Source organism: Glossina fuscipes, unplaced genomic scaffold (assembly GCF_014805625.2).
Source record: "Glossina fuscipes isolate IAEA_lab_2018 unplaced genomic scaffold, Yale_Gfus_2 148, whole genome shotgun sequence".
Lineage (NCBI taxonomy): Eukaryota > Metazoa > Arthropoda > Insecta > Diptera > Glossinidae > Glossina > Glossina fuscipes.
Genome location: NW_023998491.1, coordinates 1,032,366 through 1,056,911, shown reverse-complemented (window position 1 = coordinate 1,056,911; position 24,546 = coordinate 1,032,366). Strand labels below are relative to the sequence as shown.

The following is a 24,546-nucleotide window of genomic DNA, read 5'->3' as shown; positions in this document are numbered from 1 at the left end:
TTTTTTTTTAAGCTTTGCATAAAAATGAATAATTTCTCTTTCGTACAGGCGGTGCTGCGTCATGTGTTTCTTTGACCACATAATGAATTTAATTTGCAAAAAATTAACGGTCTGTGGCTGCATTTAATTAGATATTGTACGCAAATTGCAATAAAAAGTCATAAAAAATACAAGACCAATATTAAACCATCATATAAAATTGATTTACGTTTATTAGGGCTGAGAACAAAATTGAGAAAAAAAAACAATAAGAAAAATATAGATTTTAACAACTAAGTTATTTAATATAATCGTAATGGGGGAATAAGTAAAAAACTCTGATGCTTTATAAATTCATCCTAAATGTATTGGAATAACCTCAAAGCGAAGCGATAGCTAAAATAATTGACATCATCGGAATTTTACAAAGGCCAGTCAACAAATGGTGGATATCATGAGTGTCACTGAAATATTATGAAATTATCGAATAGAATGTTTCAAGACACACACACACACATACACACACACACACACACACACACACACACACACACACACACACACAGTAACACAATAAAATGATCTTTACGAATAATACTCTCCAAAGCGACACTTGTTATTTTTGCCAATCATCAATGATGATGACAGGAGTATGGAGTGTACTTCAATTGTATAGAACATCCCATGGAATATATTCTGGAGCAGCAGATGTAAACATCAAGCTGAGTACACACATTTTTCGATAGTCTAAAGCTTTTAAACATGGCTTATTAATGTCTTCTGACATCAAAGGCTTATCTTTTTTTTTTTTTGGTTTTGATTGGAAAATGATTCTGGATAACTCGAATAAGTGCGTAACACACATCTCATCCTTCAGTTATGACATTTCCAAATTCTTAATGTATCGTTAAGGCGGAAAAATTCCTCATCCTCACTTAGCTGCCTATGGTGGTGGGCGCGATAGAGCTAAACGATTTATTCTTATACTATTTACTTTAAAGAAAAGTTTAATCTTTTTTAACTCTTTCTTAAACGCTGTATAAAAGCAAATATCTCGTTTAAAGACGACGAATATGAATACCTGAGATTTTATGGAATGCTATTACAATCTCTTCCTTTTAATACTAACTTTGTATAACCTGAAAGTAAAGACATTGGATATTATGAATAAAAGACAATTTGACACAAAACATGTAAAAAAATTGTATTCGGTCGTAAACGAATCTTTTATACCCGACGCCGTTATCCTAAAAAAGATAAAAGCAGTAAAAGACAATTTTCCACATTTTTGTACAGGAGCTACAGCATCGTCCACAAAATGTGGTACATTTATCTGCTATAGTTTATGATTAATGAACAAAAAAACCTTTTTTTAATCCTTTTCTAAAAAAGGAGTTGTTTTGAGTTGACATGGTACTGTGAATGTATCTGTCGAGCGATTCGGCCCGTTTTCAATACCAACCCGCGTGCAAGAACTTTCAATGTTTCTGAAAAATTTGAAGCCGAAGGCTTCATTTTTACATCCATGAGAATGTTTACAACAGACATTACACCACGGACGGACGGACAGACGGACATAGCCGTTTTAACATTTGATGCCGATCAGGAATATATATACTCTGTGGGGTCTCTGATGCCTTCTTCTGGAGATTGCAAAAGTTTTGACAAAATGAATATATCCCTCGCCCGTCGGCTATGGATATAAAAAAAAACAAAGCAAGAAAGTTTGTTCCGTTGAAAGCGAATCTTTGACACCCAATGTCTCAAATCAACAACAAAAGTAATTACTAAATATTCCGTTAAATGTGGGCGTTTAATTCGGTCAACGACAACTTGAGTTTTTTGCTGGCGGTAAGACATTTTTACATCGGGTTTGAAGTCAATATTTCTTACAAAATAAGGCTCACGTCTTACTCTTGCTGCACGGGCATGCTTGCTGAAGGCTAAAGCAAATATAAATCGATCGTAATCGACCATCTTGAGGTCGATGATTACATTGTCATCACCTCACCTATTCGAAGATATGGGTTGTGAATTCTAATCCTCTTTTTAGATGGACATACGGACTGTAAATGTGTTCGTACTTAAAATAGTTATAGAATTTTAGCATTCCTCTCTTCCGTCCTGTCTTTCTTTTATGCTGCGAAGGATACGAGGGATTTAGAAAAAAGTGGAATTTTTAAGAGAGTTTCGCGTCTTTTTCATCATGTTTGGCTAACCTGTTAGGGAATTCTTCATCACGTTTATTTCCAATCGAATGGAGCGGTTGACTGATGCAATTCAAAAAGTCTGCATCAATCACAGGATGGTTGAAAACTTCAGCGACCAACTGAAGCGTGCTTATGTTATCCATGGAACGACAAATTGTTGGATGTAAGAAAGTTTGCATATTTATGAGCAAGCAAAAGCACGCTTCCATGCATGCCAGTTAAATGTTGTTGGGTAAACATCATCATCACAGCATCAAAGTAGCGAGGCGCACACACACAAGCCTCGTACAAGTTTGTAGCGTAAGTTCCTGTTTTGTGAAAGGAAAAGAAGAAAAATCAGCTCGCACTCATGTAACGCTTGTTTTCTTTTTCTTCTTCTTTCAACTAAATGGGTTTTGCTAGTTGTTAATGACACTGATATGTTTGTTATGTCGATGTATGCCGTAGTATGTGCATATGCGTGTTTCTTTTTTAAGCATTACGTTCTTTTTCTTTTATTGAATCATAAAACCATTTTATATGAAAGCATTTTTTTTTTTTTTGCTACGAACACAATTTGCCATAAGTACCGCACTCATCGTATGCTCGCTGAGCTTGCGTACGTTTGTGTGTGATATTTCTTCATCTCATATATATATATATATATTATTTTTTTTGTTTTTGTTTTTTCAATTCTGACATTAACATTTATTTTAGTATTAATACCTGGGTGCTATTAAAGTGAAACATAAAAAAAAACAGAAAAAGGAAGAGAAGAGCAAGTTCACTCTGATGCTCGTTTCTTACAAACAACTTATCATTTATTTATTTCCTCGATGTTGCGAAAGTGGGTGGTTTCATGCTCCCTTGATATGGAAAGTCAGAATGAATAATGAAATGTCCCGTCATTAGTACAATGATACATATACATAAAAAGATAGATATATGTTACGTAAGCGAAGTAGAAGAATTACTTTCGTTTCGATATATGAAGTGTGCGTGCAGTCGTGGCACTCTCACAATCGTGTTACACACTCTACCTGAATTTGAGACAGCCAAGGCGGGGAGATTATCCATTTAAATTTATCAAAACAATTCATTAAAACAATGCTTGAGAAGTTCTTGGAAAATATTTTTCCGTGGCATTGAACTGCTCTTCTTGCTTGGTTAAAGAAGAAACGCAATAGAAGATTTAGCAAATTGATATAGAGCCGACCAGGTCAGCTTATACATAGATTGAAGCACGACAGGCCACACAAGCTGCTTCCTGTGCTTATCACTTATTACCGTTCCTAGCCAGAATTCCCATTATGAAGAGTTAGGAGTCAGGTCAACAGATCTTCTCTTGTGACGTCTTAACTATTTTCATGCTTCTTTCGAATGTATGGAAACAATCGATAACGAAAATGCAATTTTTAAAAAGGAAATAAAAGCAATAATCCTTCATATAAATTACATATCTATTTTTGCACATAAGCAACTGCTTTATGCCATGATACCCGTCGCCGAAGGATGAAGGTTATATTCATTTTGTCAAAACGTTTGCAACGCCCGAAAGGAAGTTTCATGGACTCTACCCTGTGTATATATATATATCAGCATTAAATTCGGAATCGTGTTAAGCATGTCCGTCCGTCCGTTAGTTGCAAACATTCTCCTAACCGCAAAGCTAAAGCTATCCATGTCAAATTTGACAGAAACATTGGAAGCTCTTGCGCGCAAGTTGGTATTAAAAATGGGCCAAATCAATCTAAAGATACATCGACGGTATCATGTAAACTGAGAAAAGGAATTAAAAAATGTTTTTTTTTTCATTAGTCATAAACAATAGCAGAAAAATGTATCAAATTTTGTGGGCAATGTTTTTTTCAAGAACGTCCGTCTGTCCACCTGCTTGCCTGTGGCAAATATATTCTCGCTAGCGAAAATTAAGATATCGCCTATCCGCCTGAGTAGCCGAAGGCGAGAAATCTCGACTTGCAAGTCAATGGTCGTGGGTTCGAATCTCAAGTGCGGTAGAGTTTTTAATAAAAGCCGATAGCCTTAGATGCTAGTCCTTTTAAGAGTTTAGTCTTAGAATTTATTTCTCTGGCGAAATTAATAATAATAATAATAATAAGATATCGCCTACAAATAAGCAAAAGGATTTGGAAATGACTTAAGATTTTCCAAGAACACCCCTGCAAGACCTATGCGGCAAAAGCTCTTATTTTGAAAATAGAAAAAATTTGCCGTACCCCGCCCGCACTCTATGCTTTCTTATTTTTTTTTAGTTTTTTTAGGATAACGGCGATGGGTATAAGAGATTCGATCACGACCGAATATAATTTTCTTACTTGTTTTTCTGTTTTTTTTTTGGAAAATTGATTTGAATTTTTGGTAAATAAACGAATTCATGCTTACCTGAATATAAAATTGTTTTGCAAACTACATTAAAATATTAAATTTTTATAAAAACATTGTTTACTCTGACTTGGCAGATTCTTGCTTATCGGTAAACGTGATAGATTGACACAGTTTTTCCTGCTCACCTCTGTAGACATTTTACTCGTAATATTGACTTCGAACAACCAATGCGACTTGATCGCATTCTCAAGGGTCTCGAAGTGTATTTTTTTGCATAATCTTAAAACTTTTCAGTCGTAATTTACGTAATTGAAATTTTACAATCCTTCATTCTACACTAAGTGAAGGCTTATTGTTAAAGTCAAGATGTTATTAATTAAGTGATCATTTAAATAAGGTCTCATATACAGACAAGAAAGCTTTACAAAAAAAAAGGAAAAAAAAAATATTATATGTAAGACCACACTTTCCTATGCCAAAGAAGTCAAAAATATATTTTACTTAGTGATCATTTAACTAAGGCCTCATATACGTACAAGAAAGCTTAAAAAAAAAAAAAAAAAAAAAAAAAATTATATGTAAGACCTTATTTCCCTATGCCAAAAAAGTCAAAAATATATTTTACTAAGTGATCATTTAATACATATAAGAAAGCTTTTTAAAAAAAAAATAATAGAATTATAAATAAGACCTTACTTCCGTACGCCAAAGAAGTCCAAAAAATATATTTTGCTATGTGATCATTTAACATAGATCTCATATGCATGCCTATAAGAAAGCTTTAAAGAAGTCCAAAAAATATATTTTACTAAATGATCGTTTAACAAAGCTCTCATATAGATATAAGAAAAGAGAAAAAAAATTCTATGTAATACCATACTTCCGTACGCCAAGGAAGTCAAAAATATACTTTACTAAGTGATCATTTAATAAGAGATCTCGTATATATAAGAAAGGTTTTTCAAAAAAAAAATTATATGTAAGACCATACTTCCCTAAACCAAAGAAGTCTAAAAAATATGTTTTACTAAGTGATCATTTAATTAAATATCTCTTAGGCATATAAGATAGTTTTTAAAAGAGAAAAAAAATAAATAAATAAATGTAAGATCGTACTTCCCCATGCCAAGGAAGTCAAAATTACATATGCAAAGTTCTTGCAAAATTTGAATCCTCGCAAATATATGTGGTCTATAACGGTAAAAACACTGTTCACGAAAATCGACTCTCGTCTTCCATTTTAACTTGTATGGTGTTTTGCTTATTTAAAATGTTTGTTTAATTATTTACATGAAATCTCGTATATAATTTTCTATAACAATTAAGGGAAACAATCACAACGCATTAAGGCAGATTTTAATTTATATTTATGTAAATATGTTGTGATTGCCTCACAAAACAGAACAGAACGTTAGATAGTTAGTTAGTTAGTTAGTTAGTTAGGTGGTTGGTAGTGAATATGATAGAATGATAAAAGGAAAAAAATAAAAATAAAAATAAATTTTACATTTTGTTGTGCAATTAAGTAAAACTTAAAATGCAATAAAATTGAAATATATTTTCAATGTAAAATAAATTAAAAATAATAATCGCTTTCGGTCTTTGCAGGCACACCTTACTGGATGGCTCCGGAAGTTGCTGCCGTTGAACGTAAGGGAGGCTACAATCAATTATGTGATATATGGGCGTGTGGTATAACAGCCATCGGTACGTATTTTCTTTCTTCTAAGAATGAAGAGCAAGAAAAAAATATTATTACCCGTTTTACTTGGCGCGTGTGTGTACTTGTTACCGTTACCAGCAGTCGCTTTGCTATTACAAATCGTTTTATACGCAGTGATTACGTTTTCTTTTATTTTTTTTTTTTCTTACTTTTTAATATAAATTTATACCAGCAACCAATTACTCTTTGTTCATACACACACATACACACATACACACACACATACAATTTATACACAAGTTCTTCGAATGCGAAAAGTCATTAAGCATTTAAGTGCTGGTAAAAATACAACCATTACATATTAGTAATGGCCTCCCACTGACTAATTTCAAAAAAAAAAAAAATGTGTTTTTTTTTTCTATTTTATTTTTACTTTATCTTTATAGAGCTTGCTGAACTACAACCGCCTATGTTTGATTTACATCCGATGCGTGCTTTGTTCCTCATGTCAAAAAGTGGTTTCAAGCCTCCAACTTTAAGCAATAAAGAGAAATGGAGTCCAACGTTTCATAATTTTGTTAAAACCGCTTTAACTAAAAATCCAAAAAAACGTCCAACCGCTGAACGTTTACTACAGCATCCGTTTGTTCAGGGTGAAATGTCCGTTAAGGTGGCCAAGGAATTGCTACAAAAATATATGAGTCCAAATCAACAATTCTACTATAATTGGGACGGCGATGAAGAGGTGAGAGAGAGAGAGAGAGAGAAAGAGAGCATAATTTGTTACCAAACAATTAAAAATACATTTAGCCGAACTAGGCTGGACGACCATTCACTGCCCCCCGCATCGATTGAAAATTAAAAATTTAATAAATGAATGAAGTATTGAGGAATATATTCATTTTGTCAAAATGTTTGCAATGCCCACAATAGAGCTTCAGTGACGACACAAATTATTATATATTGTTAATCAGAATCAAGTTCTGAGTCGATTTAAGTACGTTCGTCTATCCATTTGTCCGATTGTCCATCCGCCAGTCCACATAATGCCTATTGTAAGCAGTCTCCTCGCCGAATTTCGCTTCAAAACTGAAATGCGCCTAAGTGTGTTTGTCTGTTCGCCTGTCCACCTATCCGTCTACCGAACTGTGCAGCATCTACGGAAACATTCAATACAGTACCATGTACCACGCACGTATTGAGAACACTTCCGTTTCCCGTTCGCAGAAATGAAGATATCGCTTATAAATTTCCAAAAGAATTTTGAAATGCCTTAAGCTATGAAAAATCCTCATATGAAAGAATCCGAAAAATAGGCTTACGCGGTCTAAAGCTACTAACGGACATTTTGTTTTATCAAAGCAAATTTCTAAGCTAATTTCTTGCATTAATTATTAGGAAATACAACTTTTATCATAGAATGATTTAATTTGAAAAAAATCGTGGAAGAAATTTCTAAAAACTAAATTTATAAAGATTATCTTTTTTTATTCCTTGCCGATTGTCCTTAAAAGATTCAATGTTTTTGCCTTCGAAAATTACAATTTCCATGAGAAGCTTTGCAACAAATTAGACCTCACTCTCGTACAAAATCTTGATTCAATAAAAATATTCATAGCAAAAGAGGGCTTAAAAAGTGTTCCATTCCCCCGCCGCTGCTCTTTAATATATCAAAATAGTACTTTTCACTGACTGTTTGCCAACAAATTTGCAAATAAAATTTTATGTAACGACAAGTTTGAACTAAAGCATCGTAGAAACGCTCCTATCCGTTAATCCAACTTTAAGTAGATTGAATTTTTAAGCCAGTCCAGTACACAGTCGACAGTGCACAGTGCGAATATATCGAAAACTCTGACATGCCAGTTGGACATAAAAACATGCACACGTATTAGGCGGAGATTTAATGAACTTAAATCGATTTAGTAAAGTATTCCGCAACGATCGATGTGTCTATCTCGAACCCTTCGCAGTGTGACATACATCCACGCAAATTCAATACATCACAGGTGATATAGGGTACAAAAAGCAGCACTTATAAAGAATATTTCGGTGCAAGTTAAATTTCAGACTTAAGGTCCCCAAAAAATTTGCGGTCATAATTAAAGTGCAAGAGAGAGAGAGAGAGAGAAGGGTCGCCTTGTTAACTGGTCAAATGTTAACCAGTAGTAAATAGGTTGACATTTAAGGGATTTTTGAGGTCCCATGAACACGAATGATGGGAAAAGTCTTTACGACCGAGTATTGGGATCGTTTTGCCGAAGGTTTTGAGATCGTGACCATTGTGCCATAGGGCAAAGATATGACGGATACACGTTTAAATCGGTTTTAAGTTTTAGTATTCGCTCGAGCAGAAATCTATATATGTACATCTATATACCGTATGGTTTTGCCGTTGCATACTTCGCAGAGTTAGAAATTTTTGGCAAATAATCAAAACTTTATTCTTAGTGATTGTAAAAAAAGAGCCAAAATGTATGTGATTTTTATGATGCGGAGCATTACGTTAACATGACCTGTTATATAACAAAAAAAAAAAAAAAAAGAAAGAATTTAATTTTTCCTTTTTCTAATTACATACATACATATACCGATACGTTTATAATACATATATAATTACAATGTTTGCGTATTCTATATGAAACTAATCAAGAACTTTCCCCTCTTTCACCCTCTCCTTTCGTTAACTAATTGCGAAACATTATTTCACATTTTCTCTTCTTTTTTTTATATATTTTGTTTTTTTTTTTTTGTCTTTCCTTCTTTCGTTTTTTGCTCTATGATGCTTTGAAATTTTCGTTTTTCATTTACTGTCATACCATTGTATAATGTTACTGCTGTTTATGCTGCTGCCCGTTTATGGTGGGGGAAAACCGGCTAAATAATTCTCGGGAATAATTGTAAAAACAACGATAATAATAACAATAATAACAACAACATCAACCTTAATGAAAACAACGGAATAAAACAGACTGTTGCCAGCGTGCCACAACGTATAGCGAGCAAAATGACATCAAGGCCAAATGGTATTTCGCCACAAAACCACACTTTAAAAACAGGTACGTGCACAAATACACATACCAACTAAGCACTAATGCACATGCTTACAGCACTAATCAACACTAAAGATATTTGAGAAACAGTAAAAACGTATTTGCACACAGCGCAGTGACTGACTGGCATAAGCACATCGATGCATGTTACTATTATGTGGCACATATATGTGTACATAAACGATGTGTTTGTGTAAGTGTGTAAATATGTTTGTCACTGCGACTGTGTGTCACAACTGAACTTTTTAACATTCCAATTTACTCGTTGTTTGACACTTATTTAAAATACACAAACAAAAATACATACACATATGGCAGATTAGTGAACAATTTGTTAAATGCATTTCTCACATAAAATGTCAATTGTATTACAATTTGCAATTAATTTTTCAATTTTATCCTTTTGCGGTTATTTCGTTTTATTTTTTGATAGTTTTTCCATTTCTTCAATTAAAAAAACAACAAAAAAAAACAAAACGAAAACAACAACCACCTGAACAACAAGAAATTATTACTAATAGATTTTAAATGTACATTTTCACCCATTCCAGGCATGGTTGCATCAAGTACATCACAATGGAGCAACGATCGTTCATCTAGTCCCGAAACTTTGCCGAGTGACATGTAAGTATTTTCTCGACTTAATTTGATCTTTGTTTGCCCTTTTTTTTTTTTTCTCTTTTTTAATTTTTCTTTGATTTTTAATATTTTTAAGAATTCTTTAAAATCCTTCTATGAATGCGTTGTTGTTTGCGTTTTATGATATCTACGAAAATAGAGATCTTAAACTACATCGCGTACTATGCTGACATTAATACCCACCACCTACAATTGAACTCTATTTCAAAATAGAACAATACAAAGGCTCGGAGTAGAGTGTAGCGTAGAGGATGATGTAAAACAAAGTTTTGTATTAGTTGCATACGTTACTTACCATCCATCACTTGTATTATTATTGTTAATATTATTTTTTTTTTTTTGTTGTTTTCTTCATTTTTCATCGTTTACCTCAAGTCTCATTTATTTCTTTAAATCATGAGCTGCTTGTATAGACAGTTGTATTTTTTCTTGTTCTGCCTTTCCAACGTTTACTCATCCAAGATTCATAAGTAGACGGATCGCATTCAGTTTGTAACTTAATTTGTACACAAGTGATATAAAAATTTTATATCAAGCGCAAGTAAATAAAATTTCCAACATATTACGAACTGAAGGATAGGTAGAGATAGGAAGGAAGAATGCAAAAAACATTTTATGCCGCATTCAAATGACATAAGTGATGGATATAAAGATTTTACTTACTTTTATAGTTTTCGAGAGGGAAATCAAAGTCGTGCCTCGTTTTAACCTTATATGTTACTTGTCTCGGAGAGGGAAATCTTGAGTTTAGTTAGTGGTACGATAATTAGATTGCATTAAGTTGACATAACTGGCAACAGGTTTTGGGAGAAACCGCTGCTTTCTGAAAGCAACTGTTTTCTGACTGGAATACGGTAAGTTTGGCGAAAGACAACCTCGTAGGAAGCACAACTTAGGTGATATCCATTGTCGTCCGAGTCGAGGGACCGACGACAGCCATTTTCTTGTTCTCCTCTGATTTGGGCAGCCAACACATCGACATGGACCTTTCTTCTAGAGCATAAAGTACTTATTAGTAATAAATAAGAAGTGAAATAAAAATTTCAGTGAATTCGTTAGTATAAATAAAAAAGCTTTGTTTGTGATCCTTATTTAACTACCGTGTAAGAAAACATAATCTAAAGAACGAAAGACGTCCCCAAATATAAATTTTCTGGCATCTGACGAGCTAATCCCGCCGCCAGATCGACGGAGGCTAGACGCCTCACTGGGAAATAGTGCTCTACCGGTGAAGGACCTGAAATGGAAACTTATATGAAAATAAGACTTTAGTCTCTTTTGCCTTTTTCCAATGTAGAAATACAAAAATTATTCTGGGGAATATTTAGTGATAGTTAGCTATCATCTTCAAAGTGCTTTCCTCTAAATCCTTGTAAGGATTAGTAACGTCTTCAATGAGTTGCTCTTATTTAGTAGAGTAAGGCAATAATCAGGCGATGTTAACTAAGTAAACCTGAATTTAAATCAAATGGAGATGCCTACTTTTAGGTGTTGCAAATCAAATAAAAAAATTTGCATATTTTTTAATGGCGATGGGTGGTGGGTCCATAAAAAGAAGCAAAACACATTTTTATATTTTGATTTTTCATCTCCACAGTTGCGTTGCGTAAACAAAAAGAAAAAGTTGCAATAATTTACTTGTCTGCTATAAGCAAACAAGTAAAGGCGTACAGTTGCTTTTCATATTTTATGTCATTGTTTTTTGCATTTTTCACCGCCTTAACCTGGAAACGATATATCAATTTTATCATTTCACTTTTGAAATCATAAATGTAAGTAATGCGCTTCAACGACGACTTAACTGCGAATTTTTGCCATTTTGCCAATTACATCTGTCCGTTTGCTCTACTATTGTTACAATTCCTAAAGCCGATAAAATTGAAACAAGAGAACAATGCAAGCACATAAGTGTCACTCTAATTTCCACTTCATAGCATATGTTCGTCTAAGTGTTGGTAAAAGAGTTGAATGAAGATAATCTTAAAGCCGCAAATATGGCTGGACATCACGAAAAACTCATTAGTTTCATATATCCGTGAAGAGACAACGAATTAAAAACTGTGCAAATGGTTGTCGATGAAAGGCGCTCTCAATCCACTATACCTCCCAGGTTTAGCAAATTAATAGCCAATCCTAACGTATGCGTTCCAGGTAGTGGATATAAAAAGGTCGTCTTAAGACGAATATAATTTTCTTGCTTCTTGCTTTTGACTGTATAGTGTCTACATATGTGTGTTTTCCAATTTTTTCTTGATTTCATTAATTTTTTATAATACTTCTCCATATCATTCACCATATTTCTTATCCCTTTGTCTGTTCGTCAACCTGAAATGCCTGCTTCCTTTTGAAATTCATTGGAAAGAATGCTTTTGTAGGCAAAGTAACATAAGAGTAATTAATAAATCAATTTAAAGGACTTGTCTCCTTCTTCTCTTTATTAAATGGAAAACAGTTTAAGTTTGATCTCTCCAGCACTACAATTATGCGGTTGTTCGTTTGCAAAAAATATCATTTCATTACATATGCCAGGAGCATGATTTAATATTGGATCATTTTCATAAGAGATGCGTCACTAGTACACACTCGAACTGGACAGTACCACGATTTCTTATCTTTAGGTATTGCTCCACACTCGAAGTGCAAGCAATGCCGGAAAATAACATTTTTTTCGAAACTCAGAAACTCTGGGACTTGTATTCTTTCTGAAGACCGTACGCACTAAATCCCGAGATATAGCACTTTTGACATGGAATGAGTGTATGTCAGATTTAAGAATCGGTTAAAGGTTTTCAGATAAGTAGAATTTTCGTGCAAATATTTGAATGAAAACTTTAAGCTTAAAACGCGTATTCTTGGACGACTGAGCCACAAATAGGCAATAGGCGAAGAAACCCCAAAAGAAAACTTTCAAAATTTTCTTTTCTCTTTTCTCCACTAAAAATGTCTACTAATTGATTAGCCCAGGGGTGAGAGAAGACCTCATAAGTTTTAAAGCAATTTTTTGTTTGCCGTTTGAATGACATAAAAGCTTTCGTCTGTTGAAAATTGTTTACTCCAAATTTTGATACCTGTGGCCATTCCTTTGGAACACCAAAATTGATACCAAACTTGAAACTTGAACTGCATAATAGGGAAATGTATTATTTTCTCTTACGATGGTTGACGCCCATTCACAACGCTAGAATATGTCTAGAATATATCCCTGAACTGATCCATCTAACTATGGTTATGATAGTATTTCCCTATCAAAAGATATAAACGATTGACTATCGCTTCGAAGAATTGAGAGAGAAAATTGAAAACTTGATGCAGACTGGAAAACTTGCTCCACCTTAAAGACACCTTAGCAGACATGGTCGAACTTTCTGATCATTGTCTATCCATCAGTTCCAGAAACCAAACCATGCAAACTTACCATCTTATCATCTTATTTTTTAACATATGCTTCATGGCGAAAATATAATAATTCTTTGTCGTTGTTATTATTAATTCTCACCCAGATTTAATTTTAATTATTAAGTTTCTTTCATTCCTTTGATTCCGAATCTTTAGCCTTTAGCATTGTATAACATTTACGTATATTTTGTTTTTTGTTTTTTGTTTTTTCTTGTTTCGTGCAATCAGACGAACAATTTTCCGTTTTAATTACTTGGAGCCTTTGTTTTATTCACTTCTCAATGTGTTTCCTTTTTGTTGTCATTTCTTATTCTAGTGTTTTTCTTTTGCTTTAACTTTTATTACAATTCATTTTTGATTTTAAATTTGTTTCTTTAGTTCTTTACTGAAACAACGGCAAAAGCAACAATTACAACAAAACTCGAAACAGAAACTTACCGGAACCCTAATAATGAACATGTCCCTAAGGTTAGCAGTTGTTCTATGTTAATGCGTATGTGTTATGCTTTGGCATTGAATCAAACTTCAAATAAAATCCTTAATCTAAGGCTTATAAGTTCTGGCATAAAAGAAAATAAATAACAAAAAAGAACAAAACTTTTATCTCTTTTTCCAATCAACATTTGGAAAAAAAAAAAAAAAAAAAAGTTCAAAATTTACAAAAAAAAAAAAAAAAAACAATAATAATAACAAAGAGAAATATTTTGTTGTACTGTTTTTTAATCATGACAAAGATGCTATTTAAACACCTACCCAGTGCCTTACTGTCTGCTTATCCTTTACATATTTTTCATATATTTTTTCATACGCTATGGACAAGCAAAAGTCAGAGCATAATGCGTCGTTCATATCTGCGTCTTCTCGTAGATTCTGTTTCGACTGATTTTAAAACCATCTGTCCATCCTTCCATCTGATTTTTGCAATCATAAAAGTTAAGTTGAGATAATGGAATTCAGACCAAATTATTCCGCATTAATTATTTCATAAATAGCATTGCAGATCCAATTTAGAAGACATTGAGTTAAAAAAGATATTAAAAATATATTATCATAATGTCTGATATATTTCCGATAAAAACTCACAATCAGGATTGATGACGGAAAGGATTGTAGATGGACCAGATATCAAAAATTTGCTTGCTGGGTGGTAAAGCACTTCTTTCTTATTATCTGCTGTAACTCTACACTGCGGCCGCTTGACTACATTTATCAAAATTTATTTCGCCAAGTATTTTGTTACTACTTACGATAGCTGTTGTCTTGCCATTCGGTGTTTTTCTTGTTGCGCCTTTGTATTGTTTAATATGCAAAATACGTATATTCTTATTATCTCGATATTTTCATTTTCCTTTCGTTTTAAATTTAATATTTTTTGCACGTTTTCTATTTATATGTTTTTATTGTGTAAGTTCATATTAAAGAGAACGAATTTAAATGGTTATCGATTTGCCAGCCAATGGCTTCTTCAGCTTTGAATAAAAATTTAACATTGAATACTACTGGGCGTATGAATAATTTTAAACGAAAAGGAAAAACAAAAATATAAAAATGGAAAATTGCCAAAAAAAAAAAAAAGAAGCAAATTTCGTTCACATGAAAAGTACAAGAAGACTGACTACCTTTGCATTGCTCTTTAGCTTTATCTTCATTTACTTACTGTTTGATATATATTTTATGCAATTTATTTATGTAACACACCCTGGATGCGTCTCATGCTAGAAAATTCTGTATGTCTCTGACATATCTAAGCACATTCATGTTATTATGTAATGTGATGGCTCGCCGGTTATGACGAAAAGTAATTCGTTTACTTTTTACTTGAAATCATTGCATAAGTAATCGATCGTAGCTTTTTTTTTTTTTTTTTTTTTTTGATAAATTTTAAAGGTATTTATTTATATATGTGTCTCGAGGATGATGTAGTGGGAGGAATATTGCAGCTTTTTATTCATTTTTCTTCTTATTTTTTTTGCGTAATACATAACATACTATATGCCAACAGTGCTCGTAACAGAAGTACGCCTTAAAGTCCGCCTGAGCTCTATATTCTTGATAAGCGTAACAGTAACATATGGTATTTACAGATTGAACAATGATTGCGTGGGCAGGCAGCAATTCATTCTATGTTCGTATTTTTTCATAAAAAAACTGTACTGGCTCCACATACATATTGTTTGCTATACATATATTGTCAGGTAGCAATACATTCTGCTATATATTCGTTGTAAAATCGTTCTTGTCTGTCTATCCTTACAAAACACGATCCCAAAAGAAAGAAAGCTTAATGAAATAAACTTGGTTTAGAAGTGTCGTTCGCGAAGCTTAAAAAGTGTTTCCGTAGCTCGTTGACGTGGTCTAACAGAGTTAGTTCATAAACATTAAAAAACTACACTTATCACCGAAGGATGAGGGGATAAGTTTTCATTTCATGTGAAAACGTATGCAAGGATCAGAAGGAAGCATCAGAGCACCTCACAAAGTATATATATTTTTAATCAGACTCAAATTCTAAATCGATTTAAGCATGTCCGTCTGTCCATCTGGGTAAGGCCTGTTGTAAACATTCTTCTGGCCGCGGCTACAAATTTGGTAAACACATTGAGAGCTCTTGCATGGGTATAAAAGAAACGGTCACGAGCGAATATAATTTTCTTACTTGTTCCATTGTTCGGCTCTCTCAGCTTGACTGAACCGGTGTTTCCTTTCTCATAGAAATTTGCTTCGGCAAGTTTCCATAATTATTTCACATACACTGCTGCGATTAAAAATGAGTAATGAACGTATTACCCAGACGAACAATTATTTCTTTTCTTAAGTGTTTGACGCTTTATTTCACGCTTGTGTCAAAGTTTTTGCCAACATTATCAGTAGCTGATAAGGTGCAAGTCAAAGCGATATTCCCGGGGAGAAATTTTGAGTTTGCAGAATAGGCATCCGTAAAACGGACGGAACTAATCAGACAGATATACCGAATTGAAAGTGAAGGCGGAAAAGTCTTGAGAAACACTGCACTGCAGTGTGAGAAGTTGCCCTATGGCACCGAAGCGATATGCGGTTTGAATACAAAAGTATTGCAACATTTTCATAATAGCATAGTGTATATAGATATTGTGATCGCTGGGCCTCCAATTATCTGCGGCATTGCGGGAAGTTAGCGGAACGTCTTCTTCGAGTCAAAACCGCGAAAGTTTTCAACGGTCGATATATTGACTGGAGAATGAAGAATATTTTTTCGACTCGGCTGTCATTTTAATATACACTCTATTTGCTCGGTTTACCTCTTTATTATTACTTTCATTCATGGTGGTAATAGAAGCAATCCGTTTACATTAAGAATTGCTAGTGATAGTGGAGGCATGCTCGTCATACTCTGGTTGCTGTTCACTTTGGCCAAATATAATCCAAAATAAATGAGATCCGACGAATGATCTTAAGGACTTACAAGCTTTAGCTTAGTGGACTTGTAACCCGCGTTAGGAGGTGTACGCCTTCGAATGGTCATAAATCCGGTTAACAAAAACTATAAAGCTTTATGAGAATAAGAAAATTGGTGAAAGTAACATCCAAGTAATATCCATAATTGTTATTAAAAATAACAACAAAAGCTGTTTATGTGAATTGAAAGCCAAAACAAGCATCCAAAGAAATATGATTTGTTCTATTAGATAATTAAAAAAAAAAAAAAGAAAAGAAAGACAAGTTTACCGCATTTAAAGAGTGGATAAAATGCTTCATCTATTATCGCCGCAAGAGAATAAAATGTCAAGAAAATTACTTTTGTTGGTATTTTTGGTGATAATTTTGTTCTCAGCTTCAGAGAATTTTTTCTTGTTTTTTTTTTTTTTTTTTTACTTATTTATAAATTTAATTCCTAGTTGTATTTTGTTTCGTTATTAAAAATTTTTAGTTAAATTCTTTGCTGCACTCTACCGTATAAGCAAACTACAAATATTTTTTGATTTTTTTGTTTATTTGTTTTTTTGTTTTTTTTTTTACTATTTTATATTATTTTGTAGGAGTCTGTTACAGTATATTGATGAGGAACTAAAACTAAGGTAACTACACTTACACCACAACTACCTACTACTACTCCTTCTCTTCTCGTACTCAAATTTATTTATCAAATATTTTTCGTTAAGAAAGTGATAAAAAAAAAAAAAAAAAGAAATTATTATTTAAGCAAATCTCCTGGATCTGTTTCGATTACAAAAACACTTAACATCGATTCATTGAATTAATTATCATATTATCAGCCTGTAAAGGCAAAGTATCTATTTATCATTTGCCTTAAGTATTATTAATAGCGAAACATTATCATTGTCATCAATATCGCTGCCATTATCGTCATCATTAGTATCAATCTTTATTTACTGTTATATATAATATATATATATTATATTACATATATATATATATCACACATATCTATCATTTCGTAGTCATCATATGTTTAAGCAGTTATCGCTTAGATTGTGGTTTTGCTTTTTTATTTTTACTTCATTTCTCTTTATCTGTCTATCTGTCACTATCTTTCTCTTTCTATCATATCACTTGATTATCAAATCAATTGTTTTTAATTAATGTCCATCATCATTATCATCATCTTCATCATCATCATCATCATCATCATCATCATCATCATCATTATTATTATTATCACCTAAGTGCGACAGCAGCAAAAACGTCATCATTATTTATCTTGTTTTCCGTTTTCTGTTTTATTACATTTCCATTATATGACTTGCCTTGTCTCGGTTTTCCACGGTGTATAAACACCTCATTATGCTTCCATACTAGTATCAATCCATTGTAGATACGATTTTTTTTTTAATGGTTTTAATTATATTATATATCGTTTTATATATATATATATATATATATATATATATATTTTTATTTTTTTTTATTTTCCCAACAACTTTTTTTTTCTCATTTTTTCATTTACATGTGTTAGTATTAAACTATTATGATTCTATCATTTGTTCATAGTGTTAAGTAGTTGTTTTATATTTTATTTAAAATTTTTTTTAACTTTTTCTTTCCATTCGCGGTATAGAGTACGCTAATGTTGTCGTTCAGTATGTAACATTTAGAACGTATCGTATTTCATATCTGTCTCGTTGTCAGATTTTGGCTCCCTTGGAGATATAACAACTTTTGACGATTCTTGGCATATGTATATATGTATGTATGTATGTATATATATATATATATATACATCACGTTCAAGTCCCTCTCTTTATCCATTTTTCGATGGAACCTACGCTCATACTTAGTTAACGTATTCTTGATTTTATTCCATTTCCAATTAAATTACACCCGCCGATCATGTTATCCGAAGAAGCATGAAATTGAAGTCGTCTTCCAATATTCAAAGCTTTTACATCAACAACAGCGAAAAGCTGTAACTCGAGAGCATTTAGAACAATCATCGCCTTTTCCTGGCTAAAGCTAAAGAATATCTTAATTCATCGGTCCATCCATCTTTCATGTATGCGGATATCAACGATTCAGTCCAGGGCGAACATAACCTTTTTATTCGCTTCCATTTTTTATATTAAATATGCTGTATTTTTTTTAATGGCTTTATTGTTATTAGTATTTTTGTTTTTACACTCACTGCTTGATGACTTGCTTACTCACTTTATAGTATAGTCATAGATTTACATGTGTATATATATATATATGTTTTTTTTTTTTGATTTTTCAATTATTATTTTTTTTTTTTTTTTTGTTATAATATAATTTTAATATATTAATGTTTAAGTTAATTAGCATCGACAAGTGCTTGCTTTATATCATACATCTGATCATTGAAGAGAGTATACAATGCGTGGGTAAGCGTGGTTTTCCATTTCGATGCCTAACCTTGAGTTATAGCGAGCAAGCAAGTGAACGACACGCTCTTAACTTGTATTCTCAAAGAAATGCTCAATGTTCGCAATGCTCGAGTCAACTTAATTAGTTGGTACATAGAGCCCTAACCAAATTGCCTGAACTAATTGTATCGCATCGCATTTTTACATTCACTCCCTTATATAAGCCCTTATTTATACCTAAGGTATCTGGAACATTTAAGTGGCCATAGGTGAGACATTGTGCGGACCATCGATTAAACTCAAAGCTATATTCATAAAATTGTTAGGGTATTCCATAAGTTTCTTCCATTTTTTTTTTTTTGATGCAAAATCAACAAAGGCCAGATCGCATCGTGACTAAATGATTATGTATAGGTGTCCTGGGAATGCTGGTAATATCCATTATGGCCCGGATTTTCAGCGAGCATACTCTTGAGGAGGTCCGTATCCGTCGTTGATCGACGGTCCTTGCGTTTCTGTCCTTATCTTTCAAATCAAAATTGTCAGCCAGCCGGTTCTAGCACCACTACCATAAACGGTGCAAATCTCCTTTGCAGTGCCCCTGACGTTGCAACCTTTTTTAAAGCAATGAAGCATAATATCCCGCAAACGTTACTCATATCGAATGGCGTAGAAAGAATTAAAAAAAAAACATTGTCACGGAAGGTAGTTTGAAAGAGTTGTCAAATAAGCCCACATAGCCGCCCCGAGGTTATACATAGAGCAGCGGAGAAACAACTCGCGACACACCTCTATATATTGAATGGATTATTTTTTTTTTATGTAAAATATGGATTTACGCTTACGTAGCCCCATACTAAAGCGTACCGTTCCTCAAGCTCAAAGTTTGACGTCTAACGCTCATCTATTAAATAACAAAGTAATTGCCTAGAAAGGAGAAAAAGCGCTTTAAACTGTTTATCTACATAAACAATGTTTCATCTCACCTTCAGTCTTATCCCATTATATTGAAGAAAAATACGTCTCATATGATACCATGTTCGAAGCAAATCACCAAAAATTTTATAAATATTGGGACTTTCTTCCGTACGGAAAAAATTTTATAAGCCGTTAAAGTGGTCCCTACGAAATTTGAGCGATTGTGAGAGAGAAAAATCAAATTAGTTCCTTTGCTTTTCGTTTCGCTAAGCAATCGAGAGTCATCGTATTTGATGACTCTTACTATCCTTTGTCTTTTTGCCATTCATCGACTCAAGATTTTCTTGCTTTTTTTTCTTTTTTACATGTATTCACAAATATGAAAAATCATATGCTGTTGTTTTTTTTTTTTTTTTTTTTTTCCTTTTCCATCCGCATGACGCTCTTCATGCCGCCTTTAGTGTCTAGACATTGAGTGCATTTACATTTCCATCGAGGCAGCAGAGTATTGATTAGTTATGCTTTCAATGTCTTCCACTGCTTGATTATTTAAGCAAACATAGACAAGAAATGTAGACAGATTTGATAAATTTCATCAAATTCAAATTAAATTGAATTCTCATATATAATATCAATAAATGCTTTCAGTTCATTTACGTAATAAAAAAACAGTTTATCGCAAAATTTCATAAAGTTTAAGCGGCGATCTAACACAATTTTTATACAAACATTGAATACATTTAACACTTGCTGCATATCGTCTAGACTTCATCATCATCATATATATATATATATATATATAAAAAAAATTCTCGTTTATACGCATCAAAGACTTTAGACAGTTTTATGTAAATAAAAATCATATTTTCAATTCGTTATAACATGAAACTGAAATAATAATTCCTTTGCTAATTAAAAAATAAGGCAAGTTTTTAAGCTACTAAGAAAAAAAAAATTGAATTTATAATTAGCTTTGCCTGTTATAAAGGATTTCGAAATTTTAATTAACCCCGTATTTATCTGCTTTTCTTACTAACAAAAGGTAAAAAGCGTATTATATAAGCATAACATAACACATGATAGCCAAAAAGAGAGAGAGAGAGAGAGAGAGAGAGAGAGAGAGAGAAACTACAAGTGTCTGTCAAATTGCATAAAAAATATTCGTTTTGATCCCGATTTTTCCAACTCAGCCAAGCAGTCTTCAATACGCATGCATATGCAAGGTGCAAGGTGAAGTTTCCCTGCTTACGGATCCACTAATTTTTTTTTTTTTTTTTTTTTGATGTTTCCCGTCAAGAAGTATAAAAACTTTTTAGAATTTTCTTTTTTTTTATGGAAGTGAAAGAGGTGAGATAGCTTTGAGACTTAAACGACCTTTCGAAAACCGATTGTTGCCTGATGTTAACAACAGCAGCTCTGGATTCGTCTCAATTGGAAATTTTTGAAATCCACTTGTTCAACTATCTTGACTTCGATGATGATGGATGCTGAAGAACACCCCGAACATTCACACATGCAAAAGCCAAGTTATTGTGTTATGAGTGACGACAAGCTCGTTGCAGCGATGCAAAAACGAATATCGAGCCAAGAGCCAAGAGTTTGTTACTCCTGTATAAGTTTCACCAAATCGTATCGGAATTTTACGACAAAACCGAAGATATCATCAAATCACTTCGTGAATTTATTTCGAAGGATCATCCAAAATCTTCGCTACCGTTATTGGAAATCGAGTTGAATAAACTAAACTAAAATATCAGCTTATCCCTACTACTATTATATTAATTAAGCACCCTGATAGGCCCGCTCATCTGTTGTTGGTCATATTTTTGTATGATTTTTCCCGCAACAACAAGCGTTGATGCAATAAACACACAGTCTGCAAGTTTGACAGGATATCAGCGGAGGAGATGTATCTTTCCAAATCGAGCGAGTAACAGTATAGATAGGCATCAGTTTGTATCCGGGAAAAGTGTTCATTCATTTCATCAAGCTTTTCATGGATCGATATACATGACGAAATCACACGGGCGTGATTAACTTGCGGACGATCAACTAGAGTCAATGAAAATGATGCCAATAAAAAGTGCTTGTCTAGCTTATCTACCTTCGTTGGGGTAGTCAGTCCCTTAGCCATTTAAAATCGGTTTATACTTCTGATCTTCGAACGATACTCGAATATTCAGAAACGCGTTGCAAGTTTACAATGAACAGATCGCTCATCCCCAAGCAGTTTCAGCATGAAGTGTTTCTTCAATAATTTTATTTATTCTCTGACATGCAAATCAAAAGCATAAAAAGAAAGTTTATGTTCATATAATGCAAATATTTATTCATTACACGAAAGGGTAAAAAAATTCACAGCGAACGGTGGTGTAAATATAATCAAATGCTTGCTTTTAAAAAATCGCAAAAAAATAAAATGTAAGAGAGAAAAAGTTTTTCATTAGCAACATACACGTGCTAATTGCTTTGCGTTAATAAATCAGATATCAGCTTAAAACATCATTCAAGGTCAAGGCTAACAGGGTTAACAATATCATACGGTTTTGCTTTCTTCTTTCTTTCTACATTTTAAAGTTGCACAAACATTTACAAATACACAGACACACACACACACACACACACACACACACACACACACACACACACACACACACACACACACACACACACACACACACACACACATACACACACACACACACACACACACACACACACACACACACACAGTTTTTATGTGCTCTTCTCTTTCACTGTGTGCATTCTTGTTCGCATCTTCATCTATGTACCATTGCATACAATCTCATATAAACTCTGACATAAGCATAAACCGACATGTTTAGTTATGCTGTTTACTGTATAAAAGCTTAAACTCTAAAATGGAAAAATTGTCATTTTACATTATGCTTTGCAGAGCAACATTGCCATTAACCGATACCAAAGATTTACTGAGCACTGAATGCCATTGTTCCCATAACGGTGGGGGTGGTGGTGGTGGTGGTGGTGGTGGCGGCGGCGGCGGAGGCAGCGGTGGCGGCATCAATAGCGTTAACACTAATTACGACAGCGGCAACAACGTAACGACAACGGCCGCAACACCAGCAGCCGACGAAACCGAAACTAGCACATCAAGCCTATCGAACATTTTTCAAAGCAGTTATTTAATGGGTAGCAGCAACGATGCTCGCGATGGCTTGCACACTGCCAGTAATGGTACTGGTGTAAGAGCTTTGGGCGGTTACTCAAATATACGCACTACCGCTTTAGATGCTTCTGAATCGAATCATTCATCATTATTTGCTCATTTCGATATGTTACGGCACGGAGTCCATAACAATTTCAACCACAACCGATCGATATCGACTGGCAACGGTAATTACGCTAACAATACGCTATCATCTGCAATAGCAACAGCAACAGCAACAGCAACAGCGACAACAACAGGAACAGTAGCAACAGTAATAGCATCAGCAACTGCAGCAACGAATGGTGGTCATCAATTGTCAACATCAGCCTCCATGTATAGTCATCATCCTTTAGATAATTCCGGTTCAGATATACGTGGCGGTGGTGGTGGTGGCGGTGATACATATCATGATGGCGGTGGTGGTGTTAGCGGTTATCATTATTCGCATCATTCTCATCATCACCATCATCGTCATCATAGCCAAGATTATTATACAAACTCTATTGCTTCTGCTTCTTCTTCGACATCTATTTCATCTTCTCATACTAACAATCACTCTAAAGAACTTGCAACTAGCAATAATAGTAGTAATAGTAATTGTAGTGGTAATTTTGTGGGGGGTAGTAGTGGTAGTAGCAGTGGTGTTAGCACCGCTTATGGTCATTTGCATCCCGTTTGTAATTCGGCAGCAACTTATTCTTCTTCTTCTTCCACTTCCTGTTTTAATAATACTACTAACAATGGCACATATGTGGCCAATTTTTCAACTGTAATACCAACAACCACAACAACAATGCTCGACAATTCCTTCTCCTTCAATACTGTTTCTGTCTCTGCAACACAAATCTTTAATCAACTGCTGTTACGTAATAATGGTTCCAATTATTTAAATAGCAACAATACCAGCGATGTGGTAGCCTCGGCAGCCATTACTTCAACTTACACAGCATTGGTCACTACTGCATCGTCGAAAACAACGACAGCAATATCAGCCAATGAGTCATTACCTAGTAACAGCCACCACAACTGTGATTATCATCATGAAAGTAAACAGGTCCGCAATTTTTCGCTCGTCCTTCTCTTACATTCTACAGAGAAGCAGGAAATTTAATAAATTTTTATTTTTCAGAATGGTTTGGAAGATTCACCGAGACGCCATAGTTCAATGGATCAGTTACTCGGTCTGCTTAACGATATGGGTAAATCTTCACGTACACGCAGTCTTAGCGATGGCGGTGCCCAAGAAGATGATGACGAACGTTAGTATACATTACCCAATAGTTATTATTCTTATTATCAAATCGGAACGGGAGCATGCTGTCCCGTTAGGCTTGTTGTTGGTGTTTTAGTTTTT

At 33.7% G+C, this 24,546-nt stretch overlaps 1 protein-coding gene across 11 annotated transcripts in view; it reads left to right on the top strand.

The window, feature by feature from the left end:
• The window catches only part of LOC119641395 (mitogen-activated protein kinase kinase kinase kinase 5), a 133,213-nt gene that overhangs the window by 106,146 nt on the left and 2,521 nt on the right, over positions 1 to 24,546 (top strand). For 6 of the 11 annotated variants that reach the window (XM_038040024.1, XM_038040023.1, XM_038040026.1 and 3 more), the window contains 8 exons: positions 6,123 to 6,221; positions 6,624 to 6,922; positions 9,149 to 9,236; positions 9,782 to 9,854; positions 13,644 to 13,733; positions 17,282 to 17,320; positions 22,920 to 24,246; positions 24,322 to 24,451. In XM_038040024.1, the coding sequence (XP_037895952.1) occupies positions 6,123 to 6,221; positions 6,624 to 6,922; positions 9,149 to 9,236; positions 9,782 to 9,854; positions 13,644 to 13,733; positions 17,282 to 17,320; positions 22,920 to 24,246; positions 24,322 to 24,451 (2,145 nt within the window). The remainder of the gene's footprint in view (positions 1 to 6,122; positions 6,222 to 6,623; positions 6,923 to 9,148; positions 9,237 to 9,781; positions 9,855 to 13,643; positions 13,734 to 17,281; positions 17,321 to 22,919; positions 24,247 to 24,321; positions 24,452 to 24,546) is intronic. The other 5 variants (XM_038040034.1, XM_038040029.1, XM_038040035.1 and 2 more) reach the window with 3 other exon arrangements.